The sequence below is a fragment of the Oncorhynchus keta genome, chromosome 34 (assembly GCF_023373465.1).
Source record: "Oncorhynchus keta strain PuntledgeMale-10-30-2019 chromosome 34, Oket_V2, whole genome shotgun sequence".
NCBI classification, from domain to species: domain Eukaryota; kingdom Metazoa; phylum Chordata; class Actinopteri; order Salmoniformes; family Salmonidae; genus Oncorhynchus; species Oncorhynchus keta.
In genome coordinates, this window is record NC_068454.1 from 52,238,618 (window position 1) to 52,265,766 (window position 27,149).

The window sequence follows — 27,149 nt, forward strand, 5'->3', positions numbered from 1 at the left end:
GCGAGGGTGTATTTGGGGAAATGTCTGAATCGGCTTCACAATTTGGTGAGAAGAATGACGTTTCGGAGGGGCGAATGGGTTGCGCAAACATGGCTGCTGACCTTTAAGGGCGTCATTTTGTCTCACTGATGGAGCTCAGCATTTTCAGCACAATGATGACTGATACTTGCCCCTTCGCTCTCTCATATAGACAAATAAACCAGGGATGGCTGGCTGGACAGACAGCATTTCGAGAGCTTCACAATGAAACACATACTGCCATTGTGAAAGTGGCCTTGGACTTTACTGGAGAAACCATAGACCTCTGAGTCTGAGAGGTCTGAGACTTTCCCCCCTATCTGTGATAACTGGCTCGGATGTGTGGGAAGGTTGTGCTGCTTCAACTGAATCAGAATGTAGGTTAGATCAACAACATGGGGACTTCCACCACTACACAGCAAGAATTTGCCAGACACACAGTGCCACCTGTTGGCCAAACACACTGTGAGTGAGTGCACACATGCACACATTTGTTTTCAGTGAAAGCCTTAAAGAAATGTTCCGGTACTTTAGCGACTAAGGAAGTAATCTTTAAACCTCCCTCTTTGGGCTGGATGTGTCAATGTCTAGTTCATACTGCTGGAGCTGCAGGAGGTAGGAACACAAGCATTTCGCTACACACACAATAGTATCTGCTGAATATATGTAGGCAAAAAATCTAATTTGATTGGGTGTAGTTCATACATGTGTAGCAGCTGTCCAGCGAAGACAAGATGACTGGTCTCGGCACCAGTAGTGTAACAGATGTGATCATTACATTTACATTTAAGTCATTTAGCAGACGCTCTTATCCAGAGCGTGTGACTGTCCAGCTAGCGATGCCATTTGATTTGTGTTGATTCTGACAATAGACACAAGGAAGAGCATTAGAAGTGCAGGACAACAATATATTTATGGATGTAGATTTCTTGATTTGTCACTTGCATGTCAATATTAGTCTGGGTATATTGAAATCAAACATAACAATGACAAAAATAGTACAAAGGAAGCACATTAGATGTAATGATTTGATTTGTGTTTATTCTGACAATAGACACAAGGAAGCACATTAGATGTGCAGGACAACAGTATGTTGATGGCTGTAGATTTGTGATTTGTCTGTTAGAATGGAAATAACTGAATTAGCAGGGAGCTAACGTGACCATTACAATTAGAGCATGCTAGCTAACTCGCTCTTACAGCAATAACATACAAAAGCAGATCATAGGATGCCCCCAATGTCTAACAGGTACCATACACATATATACTGTATATACACATCAGGACATGTGCATAGTGAACTCATACACATATAAATATGAAAATAGAATACAGTACTTCAGAAAGTGACCTACCACTTGAATGTCAATATCAGAGTGGGAAGAATTTAAATTTGCGATCTCCCCCTATCTGCAAGCATGACCAATGGCATAACACCTCATTGATATGTAAATTCAACCAACCAAAATGAATACTGTATATAGACTTCTTTTTTTCTATTGTGTAATTGACTGTACGCTTGTTTATTCCATGTGTAACTCTGTGTTGTTGTTTGTGTCGCACTGCTTTGCTTTATCTTGGCCAGGTCGCAGTTGTGAATGAGAACTTGTTCTCAACGAGCTTACCTGGTTAAATAAAGGTGAAATAAAAAATCAAATAAATACGTAACCAACCTTGTTACACATTCATAATCAACTTGCAGAATGACTGTCTTACCTCAATTAGCCACAACTTTTTCTTGAAGTTGTCCTGTGTCATTTTCCCTACTTTCCCCCATATGGGACAGCCCCCATGCAATTTGTGTTCTAGCCAATGAGCTTCAGCCCCTCGCATTTGAGTGACAGCTAGCAGGAGGCCTGCCCAGCATTATCAAATGAGGTTGCAGGAAGGGCCCAACGACTCAGTCAGTATACATTAGAGAGAGAGAGAGAGAGAGCAATGAGGTGGTTGCACATATCTGCACATGGATGTCATAAGGTGAATGCACCAATTTGTAAGTCGCTCTGGATAAGAGCGTCTGCTAAATGACTTAAATGTAAATGTAGTACACATTTTTCGGGGACTACTTTCAGAACTACTGGCTAAAAAGTATACAAAAGTACCAGAGAATCTCTTTAAATGCCCAGTGCAATCAAAAATGTGATATTCCTGTGTTTTATACTGTATATACTATAATATTGTGAAAATGATAATACCCTTTTTTATTTAACCTTTATTCAACTAGACAAGTCAGTTATGAACAAATGCTTATTTAGAATGGCAGCCTAGGAACAGTGGGTCAACTGCCTTGTTCAGTGGCAGAACGACAGATGTTTACCTTGTCAGCTCAGGGATTTGATCTAGCAGCCTTTTGATACTGGCCCAATGCTCTAACCACTAGGCTACCTGTAAGAGCTGTTTGAAAAGATTGTCTAGAATTTCTGACTGTTTTGGTGGGATGGAGTTTTGGCCTGCCTGGTTAATAGAACAATAAGAGAGTTCCAAACCTTTCTGCCAAGAACAGCTCGTTTTCCCTTCCCCAATCAGACCACTCCCAGACAGTCCTAACAAAATTCTTGCTTGAGAAATGCATCTTTGCTAAGAAGCAAATTTTGTTTATTTTTGATAATTTTAATTGAAAACAATCCCTGTAAGTTACTTAATTGTTACCCAGAAATGATTTGATATTGAAATAAAACCGGCTGCATTCGACCTTTAAAAAAGGGTATATTCTACCTGTTTGTTTTTGAGAGTGTACAAATGACACACTGCTGCTGTAACAGAAATTGAAGAGGTAGAGAGTCCACACTCCTTGACATTCTACCCATCAGAGGCCTTGATGTTGAGGGAGGAAAATTGGCAAGTCAATTCTGATCAAACAAATTGTAGTCCAACTATTGGCTGGTTTAAGGCTAAAATCCCATCCAGTGTGCCGTGTATGCCAAAGCCAAACAATATTGCAGCCAACATGCCAGCAATGCATGCCTCAAGGTTTCTTGTTCCCTCAAGAAGTGTCTTTGTTGTCACTGGCAAAGCACCTATAAAGGTTATGTGAACTGGTGGGACCAAACATTTAAAATGTCCCAGATTGCAAAGTTCACAGTAGATAATGTCCATTCTATACCTCTAATTTGTATATCCAATATTTTCAACCTTGTACCCTACTATTATGCCCCAGGGTTCAAGAAGGGTAATCATTTAAAAAATAAGTTTTGCAATGGGAAACTAAAATTCAACTTTCTTATTGGATAAGTCCATGTAGACCCTCCCTGTTTTAGTCCGTTGTGTTCCATTCGGTGCTTAATGAGCACGTCCCAGTGTATCACAGCAACCTTTCCATCTCTGCAACAACGCAAGTGCTTAGGCCAGGCATGTAGAGGAATGGTGGTGAGACTAGGGGCCAGAACCAAGCTGTTACATAGTCAGGTACCCAAACGGGCTGGTGGCATTATTTTAAAGAGTGTGAAGAAAGCGGAAGAGAAAGTCATTAAAGCTCTTTAGTTGAAGGCCATTAAGCCTCGACAAAAGAGATTCCAATAAAGTGTTTAATTGGTTGAAACAAACACAGATGAACTATACAGCTTGATGATAGTGTTAGTCGGCCATTTGAACCAAACCAAGCACTCTCCATGGTGCTTTGGTCGAGAACGTGCAAGAATCTTGAATTCCATGCTACAAAAGACCATACAATGCTGATATACAGTATGTATACTCTGCAGGACACAGAAAACCATCACATACACTGGATCATAGCCTGCCTCATCTTTTATTTAGGATCATTATCTCGTTCTCTTAGCTAACTTGTGTTAAAATGTCACGTGAGTGACTAGACCATTAACATGAATCAGTTGGTCCAGCTCTGACGAATCAGAGCAAGCCCTGGGCCCAGACTGAATGGTTGTACACAAACACATCTACGGAGCTGTGTGGAGCAGAAAAAAAGACCACCCTTCCATCTGTCAATCTGGTTTAATGTCGAAATAGGCCTGAAAGGAGACGATTAGAGATCCTATACAGGTGCCTTCAGAGCAGAACTCAAATTGGCAGGTCTTTCAACATTGGAAATGGAGCTAAAGGGGAGTCCACCAACCTAATTGATTTAGTTTTTCCTGAAGGTCATGATGCCTGGCCTGCTTCCCAGTCTGGGATGAACAACATTAGATAGACATTTGGTCAATGATGCCAACTAGTGGACAAAGCAGGAAACACAGGCCTCACTGGAAACTGGTATAGAAAATCCACACAGAAATGTTATCCAACCAACTAAAATTACAAGTGTGTGTTTATGTATGCACAGGACAGATGGAAACTGATAGAAGAGCAATGATTTAAGTATATTTATCATTTTAAATTATTTCTTAAATAGCTATGATAACAAAGGCCCAACCCCTTGCACATTCATGATGATATAGACCTGAAGTTGAGCCTTTAACTCCCCACCATGGTATAAAAGCAAAAAGAATATTGATACAGATCAAGAAAAAAAGAAAATAAATCTTGTGTCTCACAGAATTGGGGTGGAAGGAGCACAGATGGTTCACGGGGGGGTAGTCCTGAATCAGGACAAGGGGTGACAGGGAAGGATGGGGGATACAAATATTGGTTACGGGTATAGTAATTGATGCAGGGAATCTTGCTGGGTTAAGAGGGAGTAAATGGCTATAGTAGATGTAGTCCAGGGTTGGGCAAGTGTGGTTAAAATGTTCCACGGTTTGGTTAAGTGTGGTACGATGGCTATAGGTAGGAGATCGATGCGTGTTCCAGGATTGAGTGGTGTCAGGGTGGGTTCCTCGGAGGTTGTTGTTGTTGAAGATTGTAGGGCTAGTAGTGGTTGTAGGGCAGTCTGATTCTTTCCTTCTCCTTAACTCCTGTCAATGTCTAAATGAATCCTGGGAAGAGGTGCTGCAGGAGCAGGACAGCTCCCACCACCATGAGGCCACAGAAGAACAGCACCAGCCAGATAGGGAAGGATCCTGGGATGCAGAGAGAGAGAGAACGAAGGAGGGTGAGGGAAAAGACAATACTACTCACAATGCTAAAATCAATGCTACCAATTCAAACCACTTACTTCGGTTGCGTACAGTGTGCATCTGACAGCGGCAGTCCACAGCCACACTCAACATGGCTGCCTCGTTGTTCCCTTTGAGGCTCTGGCCTTTGGGAGTGTCAGGCAGGAAAGCCAGATCGGTCACCACAATGCCGTGGGACTCCTGCACATAGTACAACTTCTACAGAGACCAGATAAATAGGGAGTTACACAGGGATATGCTAAGGAAGCTAATTATTGTGTGTGTGTGTGTGTCTGTCTACCTGTAGTGAAAAGGCGATATAGATTGCTACTGATCCCGTCACTGTCCCAAGGCCAAGAAAGGTTCCAGAGTCACTGTGGAACACAGCGAGAACAAAAAAGGAGCCACTGACTCTGGTTAACAGGAAAGAACAAATATCTAATACAAACACTTATTCGGGGCTAGGTGGTATACCCTATTTTAATATATATCAGTATTGATGCACAGACCAGTTTGAGTTTTTACTTATCCTTCTGTAACGGTATTTCAATGTTTGGTTCATTAAATGTGATACACCACCTCGTTTTTATAGTTTACTCCACTACTTGAGTCATCTCTCTCCCCAAGCTCTGCCCAGTCACTGAAGGAGATAAGTTGATGTTAGACCACGAGATCATTTGCTGACAGTTTAAAAAACATTTTTTTAACCTTTATTTAACTAGGCAAGTCAGTTAAAGAAATTCTTATTTTCAATGACGGCCTAGGAACACTGCCTTCAGGGGAAGAACAACATATGTTTACCCTGGCAGCTCGGGGATTCGATCTTGCAACCTTTTGATTACTAGTCCAACGCTCTAACCACTAGGCTACCCGCCACCCCGATTCTCTCTTCAGTCTGCATGGTCAATGATGCAACAATATGTTGATGACAGTGACACTGCTTTCCACATTGCCTGTTAATATAAGCATTCTAGAAATACACTATTAATTTGTGCATCTTAATGTCTGCAAACAGCCAGTTTATTTTCTTAGAAAGATGTGGGGGGAATTGGATAGCTAATAAATGTATTGAGTTAGAGCAAATATAGCCTGACACCAGTGATGGTGTAGGCCTAAATCAGCATGTTGTTATCAAGGGACCTATTGTTTGACAACAACAAAAAAATCCCCACACCAGTACACCACCACCAACAGCCTGTACCGTTGACACCAGGCAGGACGAGTCCATGGATTACATTTACATCCGGACTCTGCCATCAGCATGACGCAACAACATTCGTTAGACCAGGCAATGTTTTTCCACTCCTCAATTGTCCCATGTTGGCGATCGCGTGGCCGCTTTTTCTTGTTTTTAGCTGATAGGAGTGGAACCCGGTGTGGTCGTCTGGTGCAATAGCCCATCCATGAGAAGGCTTGACGAGTTGTGCGTTCCGAGTTGCCATTGCACACCACTGTTGTACTGCGCCGTTATTTGTTAAGAGTGCGAGATTCTTGCCATTTTCCTTCAACCTTTCTCATCAACGAGCTGTTTCACATGACTGTTGCAACAAACATCCATTCTCGGTAAACCCTAGACAATATCGTGCGTGAAAAGCCCAGGAGGGCGGACGTTTGAGACACTGAGTACCTGGCACCGACGATAAACCAAGCTACAAAAGTAACTTACAGTTGAAGTCGGAAGTTTACATAAACCTTAGCCAAATACATTAAAAGACAGTTTTTCACAATCCCTGACATTTAATCTAGTAAAATTTCCCAGTTTTAGGTCAGTTAGGATCACCACTATTTTAAGAATGTGAAAAGTCAGAATAATAGTACAGAGAATTATTTATTTCAGCTTTTATTTATTTCATCAGATTCCCAGTGGGCCAGAAGTTTACATACACTCAATTAGTATTTGGTATCATTGCCATTAAATTGATTAACTTGGGTCAAACGTTTCAGGTAGCCTTCCACAAGCTTCTCCCAATAAGTTGGGTGAATTTTGGCCCATTCCTCCTGACAGAGCTGGTGTAACTGAGTCAGGTTTGTAGGCCTCCTTGCTCACACACGCTTTTTCAGTTCTGCCCACATATTTTCTATAGGTTTGAGGTCAAGGCTTTGTGATGGCCACTCCAATACCTTGACTTTGTTGTCCTTAAGCCATTTTGCCACAACTTTGGAAGTATGCTTTGGGTCATTGTCCATTTGGAAAACCCATTTGCTACCAAGCCTCAACTTCCTGACTTATGTCTTGTAATGTTGCTTCAACATATCGACATAATTTTCATTCCTCATGAAACCATCTATTTTGTGAAGTGCACCAGCCACTCCTGCAGCAAAGCACCCCCACAACATGATGCTGCCACCCCCGTGCTTCACGGTTGGGATGGTGTTCTTTGGCTTGCAAGCTTCCCCCTAGTTCCTCCAAACATTATGATGGTCCTTATGGCCAAACAGTTCTATTTTTGTTTCATCAGACCAGAGGACATTTCTCCAAAAAGTACGATTTTTGTCCCCATGTAGTTGCAAACCGTAGTCTGGCTTTTTTATGGCGGTTTTGGAGCAGTGGCTTCCTTGCTGAGCGGCCTATCAGGTTATGTCAATATAGGACTCGTTTTTACTGTGGATATAGATCCTTTTGTACCCGTTTCCTCCAGCATCTTCACAAGGTCCTTAACTGTTGTTCTGGGAGTGATTTGCACTTCACACAAAAGTATGTTAATCTCTAGGAGACAGAACACGTCTCCTTCCTGAGCAGTATGACGGCTGCGTGGTCCCATGGTGTTTATACTTGTTCATCTGTACAAAAAAAAAATAGTACACGTGGTACCTTCAGGCATTTGGAAATTGCTCCAAAGGATGAACCAGACTTGGAGGTCTTAAAAAAAAATATCCCGAGGTCTTGGCTGATTTCCTTTGATATTCCTACGATGTCAAGCAAAGAGGCACTGAGTATGAAGGTAGGCCTTGATATACATCCACAGGTGCACTTCCAATTGACTCAAATTATGTCAATTAGCCTATCAGAAGCTTCTAAAGCCATGACATCATTTTCTGGAATTGTCCAAGCTGATTAAAAGCACAGTCAACGTAGTGTATGTAAATGTCTTACTCACTGGAATTGTGATACAGTGAATTATAAGTGAATTAATCTGTCTGTAAACAATTGTTGGAAAAATGACGTGTGTCATTAAAGTATATGTCCTAACCGACTTGCCAAAACTATAGTTTGTTAACAAGAAATGTGTGGAGTGGTAGAAAAAAAAATGTTTTAATGACTCCAACCTAAGTGTACGTAAACTTCTGACTTCAACTGTAGGTCCCTCGTTTTGCCCATTCTAACGTTCAATCGAACAGTAACTGGAAGCCTCGATGCCGGTCTGCCTGCTTTATATTGCAAGTCACGGCCGCATAACTCACTGTATGTAGGAGCAATCCAATTTTCGTGAACAGGGTGATGTACCTAATAAACTCTCCAGTGAGTGCAGAATTGGAAATAGAATGATTATTCTATGATTATAACAGTTCACCCGAGTGTTTTGCTCTAAATCGCAAGTCAAATCACAATTGCAATATTTAGAGAAAAACACAAGGCCTTGGGTTTTTTTGCGCATTGGCATTGTGGAAATGATGTAAAAATAGATCAACTTTTGGTTTGTTTGATTGTACAGACTAGAGAAAGCCCCTTTGAAAATAACTTCATGTGTAGCCACCCTATGATCATGCACAACTCATAAAACAAATTTAGAAATGTTAATATTCAAAAACATAAATGTGAAAAATATTGTGAAATTATATTTTGGCCATATCGCCGGCCCTACATTTATGATACAGTAACGTCAAAGAAATACCTGCAATGAGCAGTTAAGCGACCTTATCAGCGATTAACAAATAAGGCTCTTTCTTAATTCATCTTTGCTCAATTCCTCGCATCCTTTATGATTTTCCTCCTCACCTTCTCAAAATGCATTGGAAAAGAAGGTCTGAGGGGAGGGACATTCTCCAATACGGCTCAGAAGGGGGCAAAGGAAATAGGATGCAGATAATCAAAGGAAAGATTAATTGAATCCTAGGTATCCTCTCCATCCTTCCTCACCTGACAGCCAGGGTGGAGATGACCTCAGTGCCGCAGGGGTTCGTCAGCATGGGTAGGAAGTTCTGGCTGTCCCATTTAGAGAGGTAGCATTGTGGAGGTTTTCTGTCTCGTTTGTGGGGGATCTGGACAGTGTAGAGCCTCAGGGTGTCTTTCTGGTCCTCGACTTTTCCAAACCTACACGGGAGAGCAAAAAAACAAACTCAGCAAAAAAAGAAACATCCCTTTTTCAGGACCTCTGTCTTTCAAAAATAATTCATAAAAATACAAATAACTTCACAGATCTTCATTGTAAAGGGTTTAAACACAGTTTCCCATGCTTGTTCAATGAACCATAAACAATTAATGAACATGCACCTGTGGAACAGTCGTTAAGAAACTAACAGCTTACAGACGGTAGGTAATTAAGGTCACAGTTATGAAAACTTAGGACACTAGAGAGGCCTTTCTACTGACTCTGAAAAACACCAAAAGAAAGCTGTCCAGGGTCCCTGCTCATCTGCATGAACGTGCCTTAGGCATGCTGCAAGGAGGCATGAGGACCTCAGATGTGGCCAGGGCAATAAATTGCAATATCCCTACTGTGAGACTCCTAAGACAGCGCTACAGGGAAACAGTACGGACAGCTGATCATCCTCGCAGTGGCAGACCACGTGTAACACCTGCACAGGATCGGAATATCCAAACATCACACCTGCGGGACAGATACAGGATGGCAACAACAACTGCCCGAGTTACACCAGGAACGCACAATCCCTCCATCAGTGCTCAAACTGTCCGCAATAGGCTGAGAGGGGCTGGACTGAGGGCTTGTAGGCCTGTTGTAAGGCAGGTCCTCACCAGACATCACCAGCAACAAAGTCGCTGGACCAGACAGGACTGGCAAAAAGTGCTCTTCACTGACGAGTCACAGTTTGTCTCACCAGGGGTGATGGTCGGATTCGCGTTTATCGTCGAAGGAATTAGCGGCACACCGAGGCCTGTACTCTGGAGTGGGATCGATTTGGAGGTGGAGGGTCCGTCATGGTGTGGGGCAGTGTGTCACAGCATCATCAGACTGAGCTTGTTGCCATTGCAGGCAACCGCAGCGCACAGGGGAAGACATCCTCCTCCCTCATTGTGGTACACTTCCTGCAGGCTCATCCTGGCATGACCCTCCAGCATGACAAAGCCACCAGCCATACTGATCGTTCTGTGTGTGATTTCCTGCAAGACAGGAATGTCAGTGTTCTGCCATGGTGCAGTCCATGAGGAGATGCACTGCAGTACTTAATGCAGCTGGTGGCCACACCAGATATAGACTATTACTTTTGATTTTGACCCCCCTTTGTTCAGGGACACATTATTCCATTTCTGTTAGTCACATGTCTGTGGAACTTGTTCAGTTCATGTCTGTTGTTCAATGTTGTTATGGTCATACAAATATTTACACCTTGTTATGTTTGCTGAAAATAAATGCAGTTGACAGTGAGAGGACGTTTCTTTTTTTGCTGAGTTCATGTGGTATGCTAGTGGGACCAGAGCTATATGTCAGTGATGTTACAGGGTATGTGAATATTCGTAGGAGAAAGGGGTATGTGCTTGCCTGCAAGCCATATAGCGGTATGACTTTGCTGCTATCTGAGGCATCTTCTCATGCCAACAGAGGCTCATGGCCAGCTGGTTGCCACTCCATATACTGCAGGCAAAGTCCCGGCCCACTGTCACAAGGTGCTACATAGAAACACAAAATAACACACAGGTCAGAAAACACTTACCAGTTTAGCTTGCACATGATGTTTATAACCTCTTTATTACTGTGATTCCAACAGACAGACAGACATCGAGATCATATACTTATTAGCTGGTTAGTACCTTGTTATTCGGACTGATGTCCAAGTCTTCAATTTCCCCCTCATGGGCTTTGAAGTCCAACTTCTCTTTTAAGGAGGGGTACTGGTGAAAGAGCTTAGGCATTACAGTCAAGCTCAAAACCTGCACAGTAACAATTGGGGAGAAGTCTCAACATGGCAGCCATTTTGGTATAACTTAAACTCACTTCCCACACTCTGATGTGTCCGTCTGTTCCGCCAGTCAGTAGGAGGCTGAGATCGGGACTGAACCTCACACACTTCTGGAGCGGGTCCTGGGGGTTGAGGTCCGACTGCACCTCCCCAAACGTGTCAACAGAGATCTGGGTGGTGTTATCCTTCATCTCAGACACATTGCCCCTAGCAGCAGCAGCTCCCTCACTACCCTTACCCCCTTTCCCAGCTCGTCTCCTAGCTGCACCCTGCTCACTGCCACCCCCTGCTGGAAAATAAGGGGCGTAGTGATGTGTTCATGTTAGGCAGTGTTGCCCAATCATTCTCTTTGGGACCCAAAGGGGTGCACATTTTAACCCCCCCCCCCTACCACAAACAGACGTGATTTAAATAATCAAAGGCTTGATGACGAGTTGATTAGATGAATTAAGTGTGTTAGGGCTAGGGCAAAAATAATAATGTGCAGACCTTTGGGTCACCAGGACCAGGATTGAGAAACACAGATGTAATAGACTAAATGTAAGATTGGATTGACGTTACAGTAAATGTATCTGCAAAGATAATTTGAACTTTGTATATAAAGAGGTTTATAAAAGTGAATGGTATGTTTTTTTGGGGGTGTTCCTTCCTTTACCGTCCTTGGCTGCGGCCTTGCCCCTGGTCTGGCGTTGTCTGAAGCGCATGAGGCTGCATCTGCCATCCTGCCCTGCGGCGATCACATCCCCGCCTATTGCCAGGTTCATGGTAGCACGCGTGTCAGTATCATGAGAGTGCACCAGGGTGGCACAGTGCTGGTCTCCTACCAACTCCAAACCCAGGAAGTGCTGAAAAAGACAGTCCCAACTTAACTTAACAAATATGGTACAACATTCCTCAGATTTAATTAGATCAAAATACATGCTGAATCACACATCTACAATGTTTCTGCATTTTCACACTTGCATGTATTCTGTAATGTAAAAAGTTGTGAAAAGACTAGAAAATGAGAGATTGTGCCCATAGAGCAGAACCATTACATGATCACCTAAACATTCAGTAGCTTACCACTGCATTCTTTATGCCCGTCTTGGAAGCACCTCCCCCTCCTGCAGTGATCACCCATCCTGTTTTGGGGTCGACTTTGATTGTGTAGAGGGGGAAGGGGGCCCTATACAGGTCTGGCATCCTCCATTTGCCCATGGCCCTTGAAGGAATCAATCCACTTCACGGCAAATTCCTTGTCTGTAGAAACAGATGCATGAGAACTCAAAATACAAATCAAAAACACATAATTAGACAATGGTAGCTAGATCCTTGCTTTTAGCAATGCTGGCGTACTTACATACACTAGCGTTGCTTTCAATTGTATTTGGTTGCACAAAACAGTCCATGGGAAGCCAGAAGTTAAATACAAATTTCAGACAATTTAGGATGTTGCACACCCTTGGCTGAACGCGGTTTGCAACATCCTAAATTGTCCGAAAATGGTGGTGGACAATTGTGTATTAAGACAGTACACATATTTTTCCTGTTTTAGAAGATACTGACCCTACCATTACACGTGTTTACACTGAGCCGCATTGAGGGCGGAACACAATAACGGTTACATTAAGACACTATGGAGCCGGGGGGAGATATGGGTCGGAAAACATACCTCAATGCAGGGATGGGATACGCCACTGTACTCCAGATTGTACCTTTATCCATACTGCACCATTGAGAATATTGAAATACTGCTAGTTTTCCTGGGAAACTTATTTTCGGCTAGCTGAAGATGAAAAGTGACGTTTTCTGGAAACTGGCAGTATTTCAATCTTCTCGATGGAGCAGTGTGGATAAAGGTAACATTTGGAGTACAGTGGCATATCCCATTCCTACAATGAGGTAATAAAATAATAAGAATAATATCATGACATATGATCTCAAGTGTAAACAAGAGTAACGGTAGGGATGGTATCTTCTGCCTGGCAAGCCTAACGCGCTTGCTACATGGTTTAGTAACTAACTGGAACAGGTGTTGTTCTTTTAATGTTAGTTCGCTAAACATCCCATCGCGAAAGTCTTGCTAGCTAGCTACATAATCTGGAAATCTCAGCAATAGTCACTGCACCATACATGTGAACAATACCGTTTATCCAGATAGCTAACTCGCCATCTAAGCTTTTAGCATGCCCTCCAACCATTAGCTACTCGAGCATGAATGGTGTAGTGGATGCCAATATATATATTTGAGGTCTTGCAAACTCCACCTGTGTACTCTGCTCCGATTTCTCTCCTGACGCCAATTATTTCAACTCGTTGGCTATTATTCCCATGATGAGCTGTCACTGGCTGCACACGTCTAATGAAAATAACGCTGAAGTTGCTAGCTCGGTAGCCAGCTTGCTACTTCCCTACAAACACGTCAGCAGCGTGCATCATTTGCATATTCCCCTTAGGGAACGCCTACTCTGTGAAGTGCGCGTGCTCAATAACTCAATTCGCCCTTACTCTACTAAACAGCGCATTTTATACATTTATTTTTTAACTTTGGCATAAGGTGAAGTCTACAAAACTTGATCCACTCTGTTCGTAACAGATTATATTTTGGGGAACAGAAAACCGTGCTAAGATTAAATGTTTTAATCGATGAGAAAATTTGCAGAACTTTGGCCAAAATCCATCTCACTTCCATCTTCTCCCACTGCTAGCCACTGGGCTTCCTCTAATAACCATATTTGGTGGTGAGTGGAAATCCTTACCGGATGCTTCAGATTGATATATCCGGTGAAACCTCTGTCTCATTGTTATGTGACACTGTATTGATTGAACTGTATTGTTGTTGTTTTTGCTAAATACAATAAACATTTTAATAGCATTGCAAAACAAGAGCCAAATATTTGTAACACATGTTTTACATAGATGTATTCTATTCTACATAGACCTAAAACCTTCTGCAGATCATGGACAGCAGAAAATATTTGCACAGGCCTATATTGGCCAAACAATGTATTGATAATAACACTTTCCTTGTGCAAATAATGGGTTTCTTCTTTGTCCTCTGTGGCCAATGCCATGGGAAACAATATGCACATCTGATGTCCTATTCTGATTCTGCCCAAAAGGGTCATTCAAAGAGTTACAGTGTATCGGCTTAATCACATGAGAGGGATGATGAAAAATATGGTCTCTCTCTAAAACAATCATGCATTCACAGTGATACTGAGAGAATGATTGTGATATTGTCATAGGACAATGTTTATTTATGAATCTAGAGAAAACATGATGAGAGACATGGTTAAACACAATAAACAGGCTTCATTTGTCACTCCCTTCCCTTGCCCATTTGTTACATGGAAGAGATTATTCTGAAAACCGGACTTGTAAAATCCGCTTTAGCAAAGCAATCAATTGTTATGCCTCCGAATAAAATCAGGACATTACATAATCATCTGTCAACTGTTAAAGGATGTGCCCTAATCCATTGCCTCCCATAACCTGTGTCTAATTTTGCACACCATCGCCATCTGTCCTACCTCAGCCTTTGCTGGCGCTAAAGAGCACTCGTTTAATAATTATTGTTGGCTGTTCTCTGGGGAAATCTGTCTCTCCAAGGCAACATCAGTCTTGGAATCCAGCAATTAATGAATCACTTTTACAGAGAGGTTTACCTACAAGCCTCATCTATTCTCAATTGGCTGCATCACTCTAGGCACATATAGGTAACGGTGGGTTAATTCTCCATGATTAGCACAGCTTCAAAAATATGTTCACACGTGTTCTCGTGGCCTATAACCTCTGCTTCCTTGACAACATTCAAATTGATACATCATGTACTTTTTTTTTAAATGAGGCAAAGGAAAATCAAGGGGGTGTTTATGGGGGGAGCATAGTAACAAGGGAGAGGACAGTGGGCCCTGTGATATTGGGTATCACACACCCCAAGCTATAGAGGGATGAATACAGGTATGATTGTTCAATTTGGGCCTGAGAGGCAGGGAGATGTTGTCGATGAGTTTTTTTCCAGTAAAAACTGTCAATGGTCTGGGTATTGATCACACGTTCAATACAGGGTTTCAGTGGAATAATCAATACAGGTCTCATGGCGGTGTCAACGAAAGAAGCCGGTCTCGGGCAGGTTCTGCACAGCCAGTAGTGTTTCTGGGACACAAACAACTGACCAGACACAACAACCTGAACACATCTCATAATCAAAAAATAATAATAAAAGAACGATGCCATATGGTGCATGAACAGCCCTGGAGGTCAGCCCTGGACTTGACTCAGTTCCTGCTCCACACACACTTTGTTTGGCATTTTACTGCATCGTTAGGAGCGTTTGCTTCACCCAATGTAAGATTTTCTAAATTGTGTAAGCAACCTTTGATTTGAAACAGGGTGGGCGTTGTGTGTGTCTAAAATAAACTGATGTTGTGTAGTGGGCTGCTGCTCTTGTTTGGACTGTTCAAGCTGATGGGGGAACAGCTGTCGATAAGTAGCTATAAATTGTTCCCTCTCAAAGACTGGTTCAAGTGACATGTATATTTATTTCATGGTGCTTGTTGGATCTGGGTGTAGGCCCAGGCTTCCAACCTTTTTTTTCGTTCTTTTTTAAAATGTAACTATAGAAGTAGATAATTTGATGTGATAATGGTCAGAGTCAATTAATGTGCTCAGACGTTGTGGTGGTATGGCCAGGAGGCAGAAAAACACTATGCGAACTTTAGTGGCAATTAATCAATAAAATGAAATCAAGTGTCATATTAGAGCATGCTCGACCAGTCATAATGAATAACCATAGGCTATTTACATGTAGTTATCCTATTTGGAATTGTCTGTCCCTAATTCTGACTTTGTACATGGGAAGCAAGGGGAGTGGGTGATCTAAAGAGGGGGGCGGGCTTATCGGGGGTAGAAAGTCAAGATCGAGGGCGAAAAAGCAGAGCTGTTCCGTGTTTTCTGCAGAAGGCGAGAGTCCATTGTAGTCTATTACTCGTCGAGAGGGACATGTTCAGGTTATTCTTATAACAAACACCCCAAATGCACTGTTTTGATTACAAGTGACATCTAATCCTTACAAGAGCGAGCACCACCTATAGGAGATCGAAAGTGTATTTTTTCCCCCATGGCTCGGTAAACGGATGCAACAATATGCGGATGGTTTTTACATCATCTGGTACAAAATCTCTGTTCACAGGCGGCATCTTAAAAAGGATAGATTGACAGGAGATGCCAAACGTCGAGTCACTGGAGAATGAAAACCTACATTGAAAGATCACGTTCATCTTTGGCCATCGACACATGTTAAATGGATACAGAATGGGTAAATAATGACGCTTATTGTTTTCAGTCATTCGATCATTTATATGGGTATGACAATAACGGTCCTCTAGCACCTTTTCAAAATAGAAATATAGCCAAACGATTTAACCCTGAAATCACAGGCAACAAACTCATCAATATGTGTAATGAGGGCAAGAAATATGATATCCCTGTACTTTAGGCTGGAAAAACGCGTTGCTTAATAATAGGGCAAAAATACTGTTAAGTATTTTAAATGGATAGCCACGATGGTGTCATTTTGGACATCCATTTTACAAGTTCTATCTTTTTTTTTCTCTGATAGAGCGCAACATGTAGCCTATTTCCTGTGTGCGCTGTAAAATCAGAAGTCACGCATAGTTCTCCGGGGATATTCTTAACTGAGGACAGAGGCGCAGTTTTATCAAGATAAATATTGGTAGGGAACGACAGACATTGCTCTCAGTATCAGTATGTCAATTGCAAAGAAAAAACGAACCTAGGCCTCTTTTGCACAACTTGCACAGGCTGTCCATATTTCCCAGTAACTTTCTTAAAAATCCCTTTTTTTCCCAACGTGGATTGCTAGTCAGGTGACATCTCAGGTGGGGGGGGGCACAATTCATGATCAAACGGTATCCCATATTCTTCACTTCTTTTGAGTTTTCACCATGGAAACCCCATGTGAACAATGGTGTTGACCTTGATACAATGAATATAAAAGAGAAGGGTGTCAATGTAAGCAAAGTTTTGCATTTGAAAAGAAACAAAGCTACATTATCGCCCTCACTTTATTCTTTGTGAGTTTTCCATGGGCTCACTTAAGGAACATTAACATGGTCCAGGAGACCCTTCAAATCTCCTTTTGTCTTAAGTCTACATTTGGAGGACATTGGATTGGTGAATCAACTGACAGAATCAACTGACACTGTCAGATAAGTCGCTCTGGATAAGAGCGTCTGCTAAATGACTTAAATGTAAATGTCAGAGACGTGTACCTAACGAATATGTGAGGAAAGCTATTCCAAAGTGCAGGGCCTGACAATCAAGACACTACGTGTGATTTAAAGGACATTTGTGACACCTCAGGGCAAAGGGTTCAGTTTACACACAGGAGAATAAAAGGGAACCTGATGAGAGAGCACGATGTAGGCCTGCGTTTGAACCTTACAACAGTACCTTGAGGAATTTTACACCTGCAGAACTACAAACAGATTCCCACTTTTTTTTTTACGACGAGGTCACAGGAAGAATACAAAACTTAGTCAGCATTCACGATGCCTCGCAACCGGGCCTTCTCAGAGCCGGAGTACTCAGCAGAGTATTCGGCGGACTGCTCTGTGACCCTACCATCGGACCCGGGCCAGGCCGTGGGGCGCACGCACGAGGTAACGGTTCGCAGCCAAGGGTGCTGCCTCTGCCTACCACGCTTCATGCGTCTCACCTTTGCACCCGAGTCTCTGGAGAACCTCTATCAGACCTATTTCCGCCGGCAGCGACACGAAACCCTGCTGGTTCTGGTTGTGTTTGCTGCCCTGTTTGACAGCTACATCATTGTCATGTGCGCTGTGGTCTACACGGGTGAAAAGCTGGCCTCTGTGGTGGTGGCATCAGTGGGCCTGGCATCAGACATCCTACTCTATGTGTTGTGCTGCTACAGCCTGCTACCCGACCGCATCTCACGACGTGTGGTGCCCTACGCCCTGTGGGTGCTCATAGCGGCCCAAATCTTCTGCTACCTGGGCCTGAACTATGCCCGCTTCCACCAGGCCAGTGACACAGTGGGCTGGCAGGCCTTCTTTAGCTTTTCCTTCTTCCTGACACTGCCCTTGCGGCTCACGCCCATTGTGCTGATCACATCCGTGTCATGCGGGGTCCACACCCTGGTGCTGGGGGTCACCATTGCACAGCAGCAGCAGGAGGATATCCAGGGGGCTGCCCTCGGGAGACAGGTGAGAGTGGGGATGGGGCTGAGGACACACCTTGGGTGGGGGATGAGTTGCAATGGGAGTGGGTGAGGGGTGATGGGGATTGAAGTTGCAGGTGGAGGGTGAGAGTGGTTCAGAAAACACCTGGGGTGGGTGGACGCGAGTTGGAGACAGGCAGGTGGGGGGGGGGTAGATAGTAGGGGTGAACAGATCTTGTGTAGTAGCTCATAAAATAAAATATCTAGGAACAGTGCAACATGCCATACTTGCAACACAAGGAACAATGAGCAATTACTAGGCTATATACAGTAGATTTAATAAGAGGCTGATATAGTTCAAATGACAGTGCAGGTAAGTCATGCTAGCTTTCCTGATCACATCAAATGGTGTGTTGAAATAATTTTATCATGCAGAAGATTAGCCTCCAGTCTATGTACTATTTATGTCACGTTATGCCCCATGTGTTGTCTGTTCACACTGCTATGCTTTATCTTGGCCAGGTCGCAGTTGCAAATGAGAACTTGTTCTCAACTAGCCTACCTGGTTAAATAAAGGTGAAATAAAAAAAAATAAAAAATAAAAAGTAATTGTCTTATAGCATCTACAATGAATAGGCATTACTGGTGAGTCTACAAACAGGCTGAATGTATCAAATATTTCAGTGACAGAGCAGAGGCTGAGAATAGACTGAGGCTTGAGTGTCTCCTAACAATTAAAAGAGTCTGAGGTAGAATTATCAATGACAAAAAAAAGCCTCTGTGGGTTCGTCATTTGTCGATACTGTTCTCAAAAGGTCCACAGTTTTTGGTTCTCAGTATGCTCATGTCTTCTTTAATCATAATCTCACAGTAATCCAATGAGAGGCAGGCAGACCAATAAAAGGCCAACCCCCCTATCGGAGCTTCAGTCTTGGCGAATCCAAATGTTATTCAATGAAAAAACAGTGCAGTATCCAAACTTTGTTTGAAATGTAACTCATCAGCAGCCACCTCACTGCAACCTCTACGAGTTTGGTAATAGTTTAGAGTGCTGGTTTCTTTTTGCCTGTCTGCCACATTCATGAATGCAGAAAGTCCGTAAGATACCACTAGCCTAGATCGTGATAAGTCTACACAAGGGTCCTGCCCACAGGGTTCAGAGTGTGCATGCGTCCGTATGTCAAATCAAATTTGTATTTGTCACATGCTTCATAAACAACAGGTGTAGACTAACAGTTAAAGGCTTACTGTGCGTGCCTGTTTGTGTGTTTATTTTATTTTATAGTGCATGTGTTGTGTGTGTGTCTAATGACTCTGTTGCGTTCTCCAGCTGCTGGCCAACATAGTGATCTATGTGTGTGCGATCACTGTGGGCGTCATGTCCTACTACATGGCAGACCGGAAACACCGCAAAGCCTTCTTGGAAGCACGGCAGTCCCTGGAGGTCAAACTCAATCTGGAGGAACAGAGCCAGCAACAGGTGAGACTGACAGACTGAGACAGGGAGGAAGTGTTGGCAAAAACATATGGCGGGAGGACAGAGGGGCATATACAACATATTCAGAGAGTGAAAAGTGAGAGGTTAGTAGGTTTGAGTGGTATGTTAGAGAATGTGGGGGGGCAATAAGGAGTGTGTGGCAGTGCCAGAGTAGTGCCCTGGTTTGAATGTATGTGATTCTGATTCAGACCAGTTGTCTTTATGTTGAAGCCAAATTGAATTTAAACACAATTCTTAGTATCTACAGTTCAATTTGATCTACTGTTACACTACACTAAGCTAGTTAAATGTGTTAGCGTGCGTGTGTGTACATGTACACTTTGTCTGTTTGAGTTAGCGCTGTGTCAGCAGTCATTTCCCCTCCCTCCCCCTGTCTCACAGCTGTGGCCATTGGGCATTCTTGATTGCTACTATTTATGGACCAGAGGGTCACTGCTATAGAGAGCTGAGAGGAAAGGGGTGATTATGGAGGAAAGGAGGGGCAAGTGTGTGTGTGTGTGTGAGAGAAGGGCTGATAAGACCACGAGAGGAGAAATCCCCAGAATACTAATGGAGAAGCATGGGCTGCTGGGAGACAAGTACCGCCAGCCAATCAAGGAGCATCCGGTCGCTGCAGGCTACCATGGCGACCTGCCTCCTGAGACGATGTCCGCAGTAATCACTCTGCTGACTCTCTTGCCCATTTTTTTGTCTCTCTCGGTCAGGTTTTGATAAGAACGTAGAAAAACCCTGCCACGTATTTGTTTTCCTCCCTCCGTGTGTGTGTGTGTGTGAACTCAAGGCTTTTGTTTGCCTGATGCGTTTGTGTTTTCCAATGTTTATGTTTCTAGTCTTGGATCATCAAGGGTGGAATCTGTTCAGATGGACTTATGAGGATGAGTGATAGTTTTAGGCCAATCAGATTTGTGTACAGTTACAGTGCTTTTAACAGAGAGAAAAGTTATAGGCCTGTATTTTGGCTGACCATTGTACCATGTCTATGTACTGTGTAATATGTGATTATATATCATGTTTGTATGTTGGATGTTTATTATTTTATCAGCGAGTCATACTGCGATCAAGGTCTCTTTTACAGATGAGCCTTAAATGACAGAAAATACACGCATCAAAATTCAAGCAGAAAGAAAAACATGGTAAAAAAACAACACATTCATCAGTAATAAGCCTTTGTAAGGTAAAAAAATAAAATAATAATTCTCAATCAGCTTTCTGAATTCCCCTAGAGGCACCCAAATATCAAATCTAAGAACATTTAGAAGATTATTCCACAGATAAAGTGCAAGGAAACTAAAAGCTGATTTACCTAACTCGGTAGCAACCAAAGGAATTTCCTGAGCTAGTCATCCCTGAGACCGGGTGTGGTAACTCGCATGTCTAGTAAAGAAGTTAGGTACAGTCGGACCTTTTGTAAAAGGGCTTTCTAAATAAAAACATAGCAACGTATCAACCAACCTCAATCGACGGGACAGTAGTGGAGAGGGTAGTAAGTTGTAAGTTCCTCGGCGTACACATCACGGGCAAACTGAATTAGTCCACCCACACAGACAGCGTGGTGAAGAAGGCACAGCTAGTATCACTAGCCACTTTAAACAATGCCACTTTTATATGTTTACATTTATATGTCTACATTACTCATCTCATATGTATATACTGTACTCGATACCATCTACTGCATCTTGCCTATGCCGTTCTGTACCATCACTCATTCATATACCTTTATGTACATATTCTTCATCCCATTACACTTGTAGGTAAGGTAGTTGTTGTGAAATTGTTAGGTTAAATTACTCGTTGGTTATTACTGCATTGTCGGAACTAGAAGCACAAGCATTTCACCACACTCGCATTAACATCTGCTAACCATGTGTATGTGACAAATCAAATTTGTTTTGATTTGATACGTGACTTCAGAGGTCCAACCAACTGTCTGTCGGACCCCAAGAAGACTAGCTGTCGCTAATGGTGATACTAATAAATCTAATGAATGCATTGATGAGTACAAATATTTTAGCCTGTAATAAAGCGCAGTGCGCTGCATCTAACAGCTTTATTGAAGTGGCAGCTGACTTCACATAGATGATGTCACCATAGTCTAGGACCGATAGGAACGTCGACTGAATAATCTGCGTTCCACTATTTAGCGAGAGGCAGGACCCATTTCCATAGAAGGAGCCCATTTTTATTCCCAGCTTCTTAAGTCATCAATATGCTTTTTTTAAAGGCAGCTTTAAATCTATCCAGATATTTGTAAGCAGGGACCCAATCAATATGGACACCATCCAAATGACATGCTAAAATCAGAGTTATTTTGTTGTGCTCTGGAGAACAACATATATTTGCTTTTACCTGAATGCAATACTAATTCCAGGTCAATAAAGTATTTCTGTAATACAATGAAGGCAGACTGTAGTTCAGACAGAGCCTGGTCAACCGTGGGGGCAATAGCATGCACAACAGTATCATCGGCATATGGGTGCAGTTTTTTTTAAGTCGATATTGTTAATGTAAAAAGCACAGGACCAGAATCGACCCCTGTAGGACAGCTTTCGTAATATCCAGGAAACCTGATTTGACACCATCAGTAGATATACACATTGAGATTTATCTGTCAAGTAATTTTTAAACCAGTTACATGCAATCTGGTCTAGGTCAATTGAGGAAAGCCTCTGAATTAGCCATGAGTGATCAAAAGTATCGAAAGCCTTTGACAGGTCAATGAAGAGGGCAGCACAATGTTGCCTTTTATCCATACAGTAAACTGCATAATTTATAACTTAAGGATGCAGCAGAGATAGTGCTATGACCTGGTCTAGAACCCAGCTGATGTACATTTAGAATACATTTCAAAGACAAGAAAGATGAGAATGAATCAAGGATTCTAATATTTTTAGCTAGGCAAGAAAGTTGAGAAATAGGGTGATTTTGAATTATTTAGATCACAAGGGTCCGCACGTTTGTGAAGGGGGGAGTACATGGGCCGCCTTCCAAACCTTGGGGATAGTACCAGATAATAATAATCATCATACTCATCAGGTAAAAAATATGGGTTAATGATTCAGTAATCAGGGGGGCAGAGAGCTGCAGCAACAATGGATCAAGCATATCAGCCCCAGTAGATTTTTTTTTACCAGTCTTAAGCAAGGCACATCACATATAGTAAATTGTTGAAATAAAAACAAGATTCACGAGAAGTTGATTGATTAACCATCAAGTCAGCTAGAGGCTGGCAGAGGAAGAGCAGATGATTGACATACCAAGGTCAATTAAACAACCATTTCTCACAACTAAAAAGCCTGCCAAGATAAAATTATGATTAAAAGCATCACTTATCCCATTCTTCTCAGTTATGATGCCAGAGTCAGAACTTGCTTAGGAAGGGAAGAGGAATTTGTACACTTCAGTGAATTTACTGTTTTCCAAAATTTTGAAGGATCACCAGCTGTCGGATATAGAGCTTAAAAGGTAGCTTGATTTAGCTTTCTTAATCGAGATAGTACATCTGTTTTACAAGTTTACATACACTCAATTAGTATTTGGTAGCATTGCCTTTAAATTGTTTAACTTGGGTCAAATGTTTCAGGTAGCCTTCCACAAGCTTCCCAAAATAAGTTGGGTGAATTTTGGACCATTCCTCCTGACAGAGCCTGTGTAACTGAGTCAGGTTTGTAGGCCTCCTTGCTCGCACACACTCTTTCAGTTCTGCCCACAAATTGTCTATAGGATTGAGGTCAAGGCTTTGTGATGGCCACTCCAATTCCTTGACTTTGTTGTCCTTAAGCCATTTTGCCACAACTTTGGAAGTATGCTTGGGGTCATTGTCCACTTAGAAGACACATTTGCGACCAAGCCTTAACTTCCTGACTGATGTCTTGTGATGTTGCTTCAATATATCCGCAGGGGGTGCTTTGCCGCATCCCCTGCAGCAAAGCACCCCCACAACATGACGCTGCCACCCCCGCGCTTCACGTTTGGGATGGTGTTCTTCGGCTTGCAAGTCTCCCCCTATTTCCTCCAATGGTCATTATGGCCAAACAATTCTATTTTTGTTTCATCAGACCAGATGACATTTTCCCAAATAGTACGATCTTTGTATCAATGTGCAGTTGCAAACCATAGTCTGGCTTTTTTATGTGGCACGTTCGTTGAAAGGAATGGACCAAGGTGCAGCGTGGTAGGTGTACATTATCCTTTATTAAATGAACACCGAACAAAAATACCAAACGAAACCTGAAGCTAAATAATAGTGCTGACATGCAACTATCCATAGACAAGATCCCACGAACAACAATGGGGAAATGGCTACCTAAATATGATCCCCAATCAGAGACAACGATAAACAGCTGCCTCTGATTGGGAACCATATCAGGCCACCACAGAAATGCAATTCACCTAGATGACCCACCCAAGTCACTATCACGCCCCAACCAACACAGAGAATAAACAGCTTACTATGGTCAGGGCATGACATTATGGCGGTTTTGGAGTAGTGGCTTCTTTGCTGAGCGTCCTTTCAGGTTATGTCGATATAGGACTCGTTTTACTGTGGATATAGATACTTTTGTACCTGTTTCTTCCAGCATCTTCACAAGGTCCTTTGCTGTTGTTCTGGGATTGATAAGCACTTTTTGCACCAAAGTACATTCATCTCTAGGAGACAGAACTCCTTCCTGAGCAGTATGACGGCTGTGTGGTCCCATGGTGTTTATACTTGTGTACTATTGTTTGTACAAATGAATGTGGTATCTTCAGGCGTTTGGAAATTGCTCCCAATGATGAACCAGACTTGTGGAGGTCTACAATGGTTTTTCTGAGGTCTTGGCTGATTTTTTTGGGAGATTTTCCCATCATGTCAAGAAAAAAGGCACTGAGTTTGAAGGTAGGCCTTGAAATACATCCACAGGTACACCTCCAATTGACTCAAATGATATCAATTAGCCTATCAGAAGCTTCTAACGCCATGACATAATTTTCTGGAATTTTCCAAGCTGTTTTAAGGCACAGTCAACTTAGTGAATGACATCCACTTTTGATCCACTGGGATTGTTATACAGTGAATTATAAGTGAAATAACCTGTGTAAACAATTGTTGGAATAATTACTTGTGTCATGCACACAGTAGATGTCCTAACCGACTTGCCAAAACTATAGTTTGTTAACAAAAAAATTGTGGAGTGGTTGAAAAACAAGTTTTAATGACTCCAACCAAGTGTATGTAAACTTCCGACTTCAACTGTATATACTGTATACTTCATCCTTCACTATCTAAAACAGAGTGATGGCACCTACTAAGAAGAGGAGTATCTCATCAGCTTTATATAGGCTGGGCTTACTATATTTATTTATGTCTCAACTTTCTTAATATTACGCACACTGCTTATATTTACAACAGGAATATAGCCTACCTGGCTGGCATGAAAATAAACAACAGGGTAAAGCATCCTCCATTCGCTATTTAAGTGCATAGATGACATGTCATTTTTACTGCTGCCCCTGCTTTGAAACGGGTGCATGATAATGGTCCATTCTAAATCAAAACAAAATTCACACATATATATTATTTAGTACATGTAAAGACAAGATTAAATCAAGAATAGTCTGATGGGTGACAATATTAGCTTATCACTTGTGAATGATGTATTATCATTTCTGAATGATGCCCAGCATAAGAAACATAGCCTATTTTTTGAGACCTTTTGAAATCATAGTCGCACACCTCATGTAGCCTAACCCATGGGTCTATATGTTTTAATAATGTTTGTATCGCTAAAGTGGCCAAATAACTTCTTAAAAAGAAGCACATTAATCCGCTTTACAAGGGCTGTAGAGCCGAACTGGCATACATAAGCAGCATGTGAGTTTCAAGTTTGGGAAAGATAATATTCACCATAAAAATGAATCTTATAATAAAAGCATTACATGCAAAATTGCATTTGTGGTCACTTTTGATAATGGTGTTTTCCACTAATGGAATGTTCACACTTGTAGCATACTACCATGTGCGCATTGCTGCACTTATAATGTGAAGAAATATTTGAATAGTTTATCAGCATTTTAAGCTAAACGTTCTGATCGGTTCTGATCTCATTGCTTCGACTTTTGTACTATGGGGGATAGTAGATTGACATAGGCTAGTGCTTTTGCTGTTCGTTGTGCCTACTCATCTTGTTGGCTAACTAAAAGTAAATGTGGACAGTTCTTACAACATCTTCAATTGGCACCTCGAAATTGGATAAGGATGTGTGCAGTTGTATCCCCGACGTGTCTGTCTTCACTTGTAACCTGTGAGAAAGACCGATCATGTGATAGAGCGCGCAGCACTCAAGGAGAAGCGCACAATGGCCACTGTCCGCAAAAGGCATGGATTTTTTAGGGTGCATTACAGCCACACAAAGTGGATGGCGGCGTGAAATTCTGGGCATTATCAAGTGCTTGTCAAATTGTGAATGAGTGACTGATGTAGTGTGTACAGCCTGCGCAAAAAAAAAACAGGGCTCATGCTTTTCAAGCAACCTTTTTCAAATAATTTTTAGAGTCGCATCATGCAGCCTTACAATGTATTAACAATCAAAACATATAGCCCAACGTTTGTAGAACAACTACAGTTACAATAATAACTCAAAATTAAACATATAGGAATACCTATTTCTTTGTTAAAACCTCTTTAAGGATCCACCCCTTTTTTTTACATTTTCACCTAAAATGACATTCTCAAATCTCACTGCCTGTAGCTCAGGACCTGAAGCAAGGATATGCATATTCTTGATACCATTTGAAAGGGAACACTGGGAGAATATAAAACATTATATCTGGTAAAAGATAATACAAAGAAAAAAAACATGACTTTTTTTTTTTATTTTTTTGTACCATCTTTGAAATGCAAGACAAAGGCTATAATGTATTATTCCAGCCATGGACTTCTAAGCAAATCTTGTCTGCTAAATGAACTAGTGTAGCCCACAGCCATTTGGCATAGCCAAATCATGACCTAACATAAGGACAACTCAGAGTATGCTATTCTGTTCTTCTGAAATTGACTTCATTTTCTTTATATTATGCTTCTGTCTAAAATAGATCATGTATTTATTGTGACGGTGTAGGCTATATTACATGGATTTATTAAGCTTTTTTAAATGTAAATGTTCCAAAGGTCTGCATCAGTGGCTTGTAGGCTATATGTGTAAGCCAGGAGATGCTAAATGTGTTTGTTAATTAGCGGTCAATTACCCTGAAACTGACAGTTATTTGCTTGACAATCAGCGGCTGGTGAAATTTCGGGACCGCCACATCCCTAGTCTCTCCAGAGATGTTTGATCGGGTTCAAGATCAGGCTTTGGCAGGGCCACTCAAGGACATTCAGAGACTTGTCCTTAAGCCACTCCTG

General features: G+C 42.1%; 2 protein-coding genes across 6 annotated transcripts in view; one reads left to right on the forward strand and one right to left on the reverse strand.

The window, feature by feature from the left end:
- Positions 1–3,947: 3,947 nt before the first annotated feature.
- On the reverse strand, positions 3,948–13,546 carry LOC118367256 (prolactin regulatory element-binding protein-like). Of its 3 annotated transcripts, none has more exons than XM_035750518.2 (10): positions 13,334–13,546; positions 12,150–12,326; positions 11,740–11,929; positions 11,120–11,370; positions 10,936–11,016; positions 10,667–10,794; positions 9,085–9,258; positions 5,308–5,380; positions 5,066–5,225; positions 3,948–4,970 (listed from the first exon to the last, which is right to left on the reverse strand). In XM_035750518.2, exons 2-10 carry the CDS (start codon positions 12,282–12,284, stop codon positions 4,876–4,878), a joined length of 1,287 nt encoding a protein of 428 aa, XP_035606411.1. In that variant the 5' UTR covers positions 12,285–12,326; positions 13,334–13,546; the 3' UTR covers positions 3,948–4,875. The 3 variants fall into 3 exon arrangements, with proteins under 3 accessions (XP_035606411.1, XP_035606409.1, XP_035606410.1); XM_035750516.2 differs by having other exon boundaries at positions 11,120–11,373; positions 13,334–13,545; XM_035750517.2 differs by having other exon boundaries at positions 11,120–11,373; positions 13,213–13,338.
- Positions 13,547–15,988: 2,442 nt separating this feature from the next.
- The window catches only part of LOC118367257 (adenylate cyclase type 3-like), a 32,537-nt gene continuing 21,376 nt past the window's right edge, over positions 15,989–27,149 (forward strand). For 2 of the 3 annotated variants that reach the window (XM_035750519.2, XM_035750520.2), the window contains exons 1-2: positions 15,989–18,316; positions 19,601–19,750. In XM_035750519.2, coding sequence (XP_035606412.1) covers positions 17,642–18,316; positions 19,601–19,750 — 825 coding nt within the window. In that variant the 5' untranslated portion in view covers positions 15,989–17,641. The remainder of the gene's footprint in view (positions 18,317–19,600; positions 19,751–27,149) is intronic. The other variant, XM_035750521.2, reaches the window with a different exon arrangement.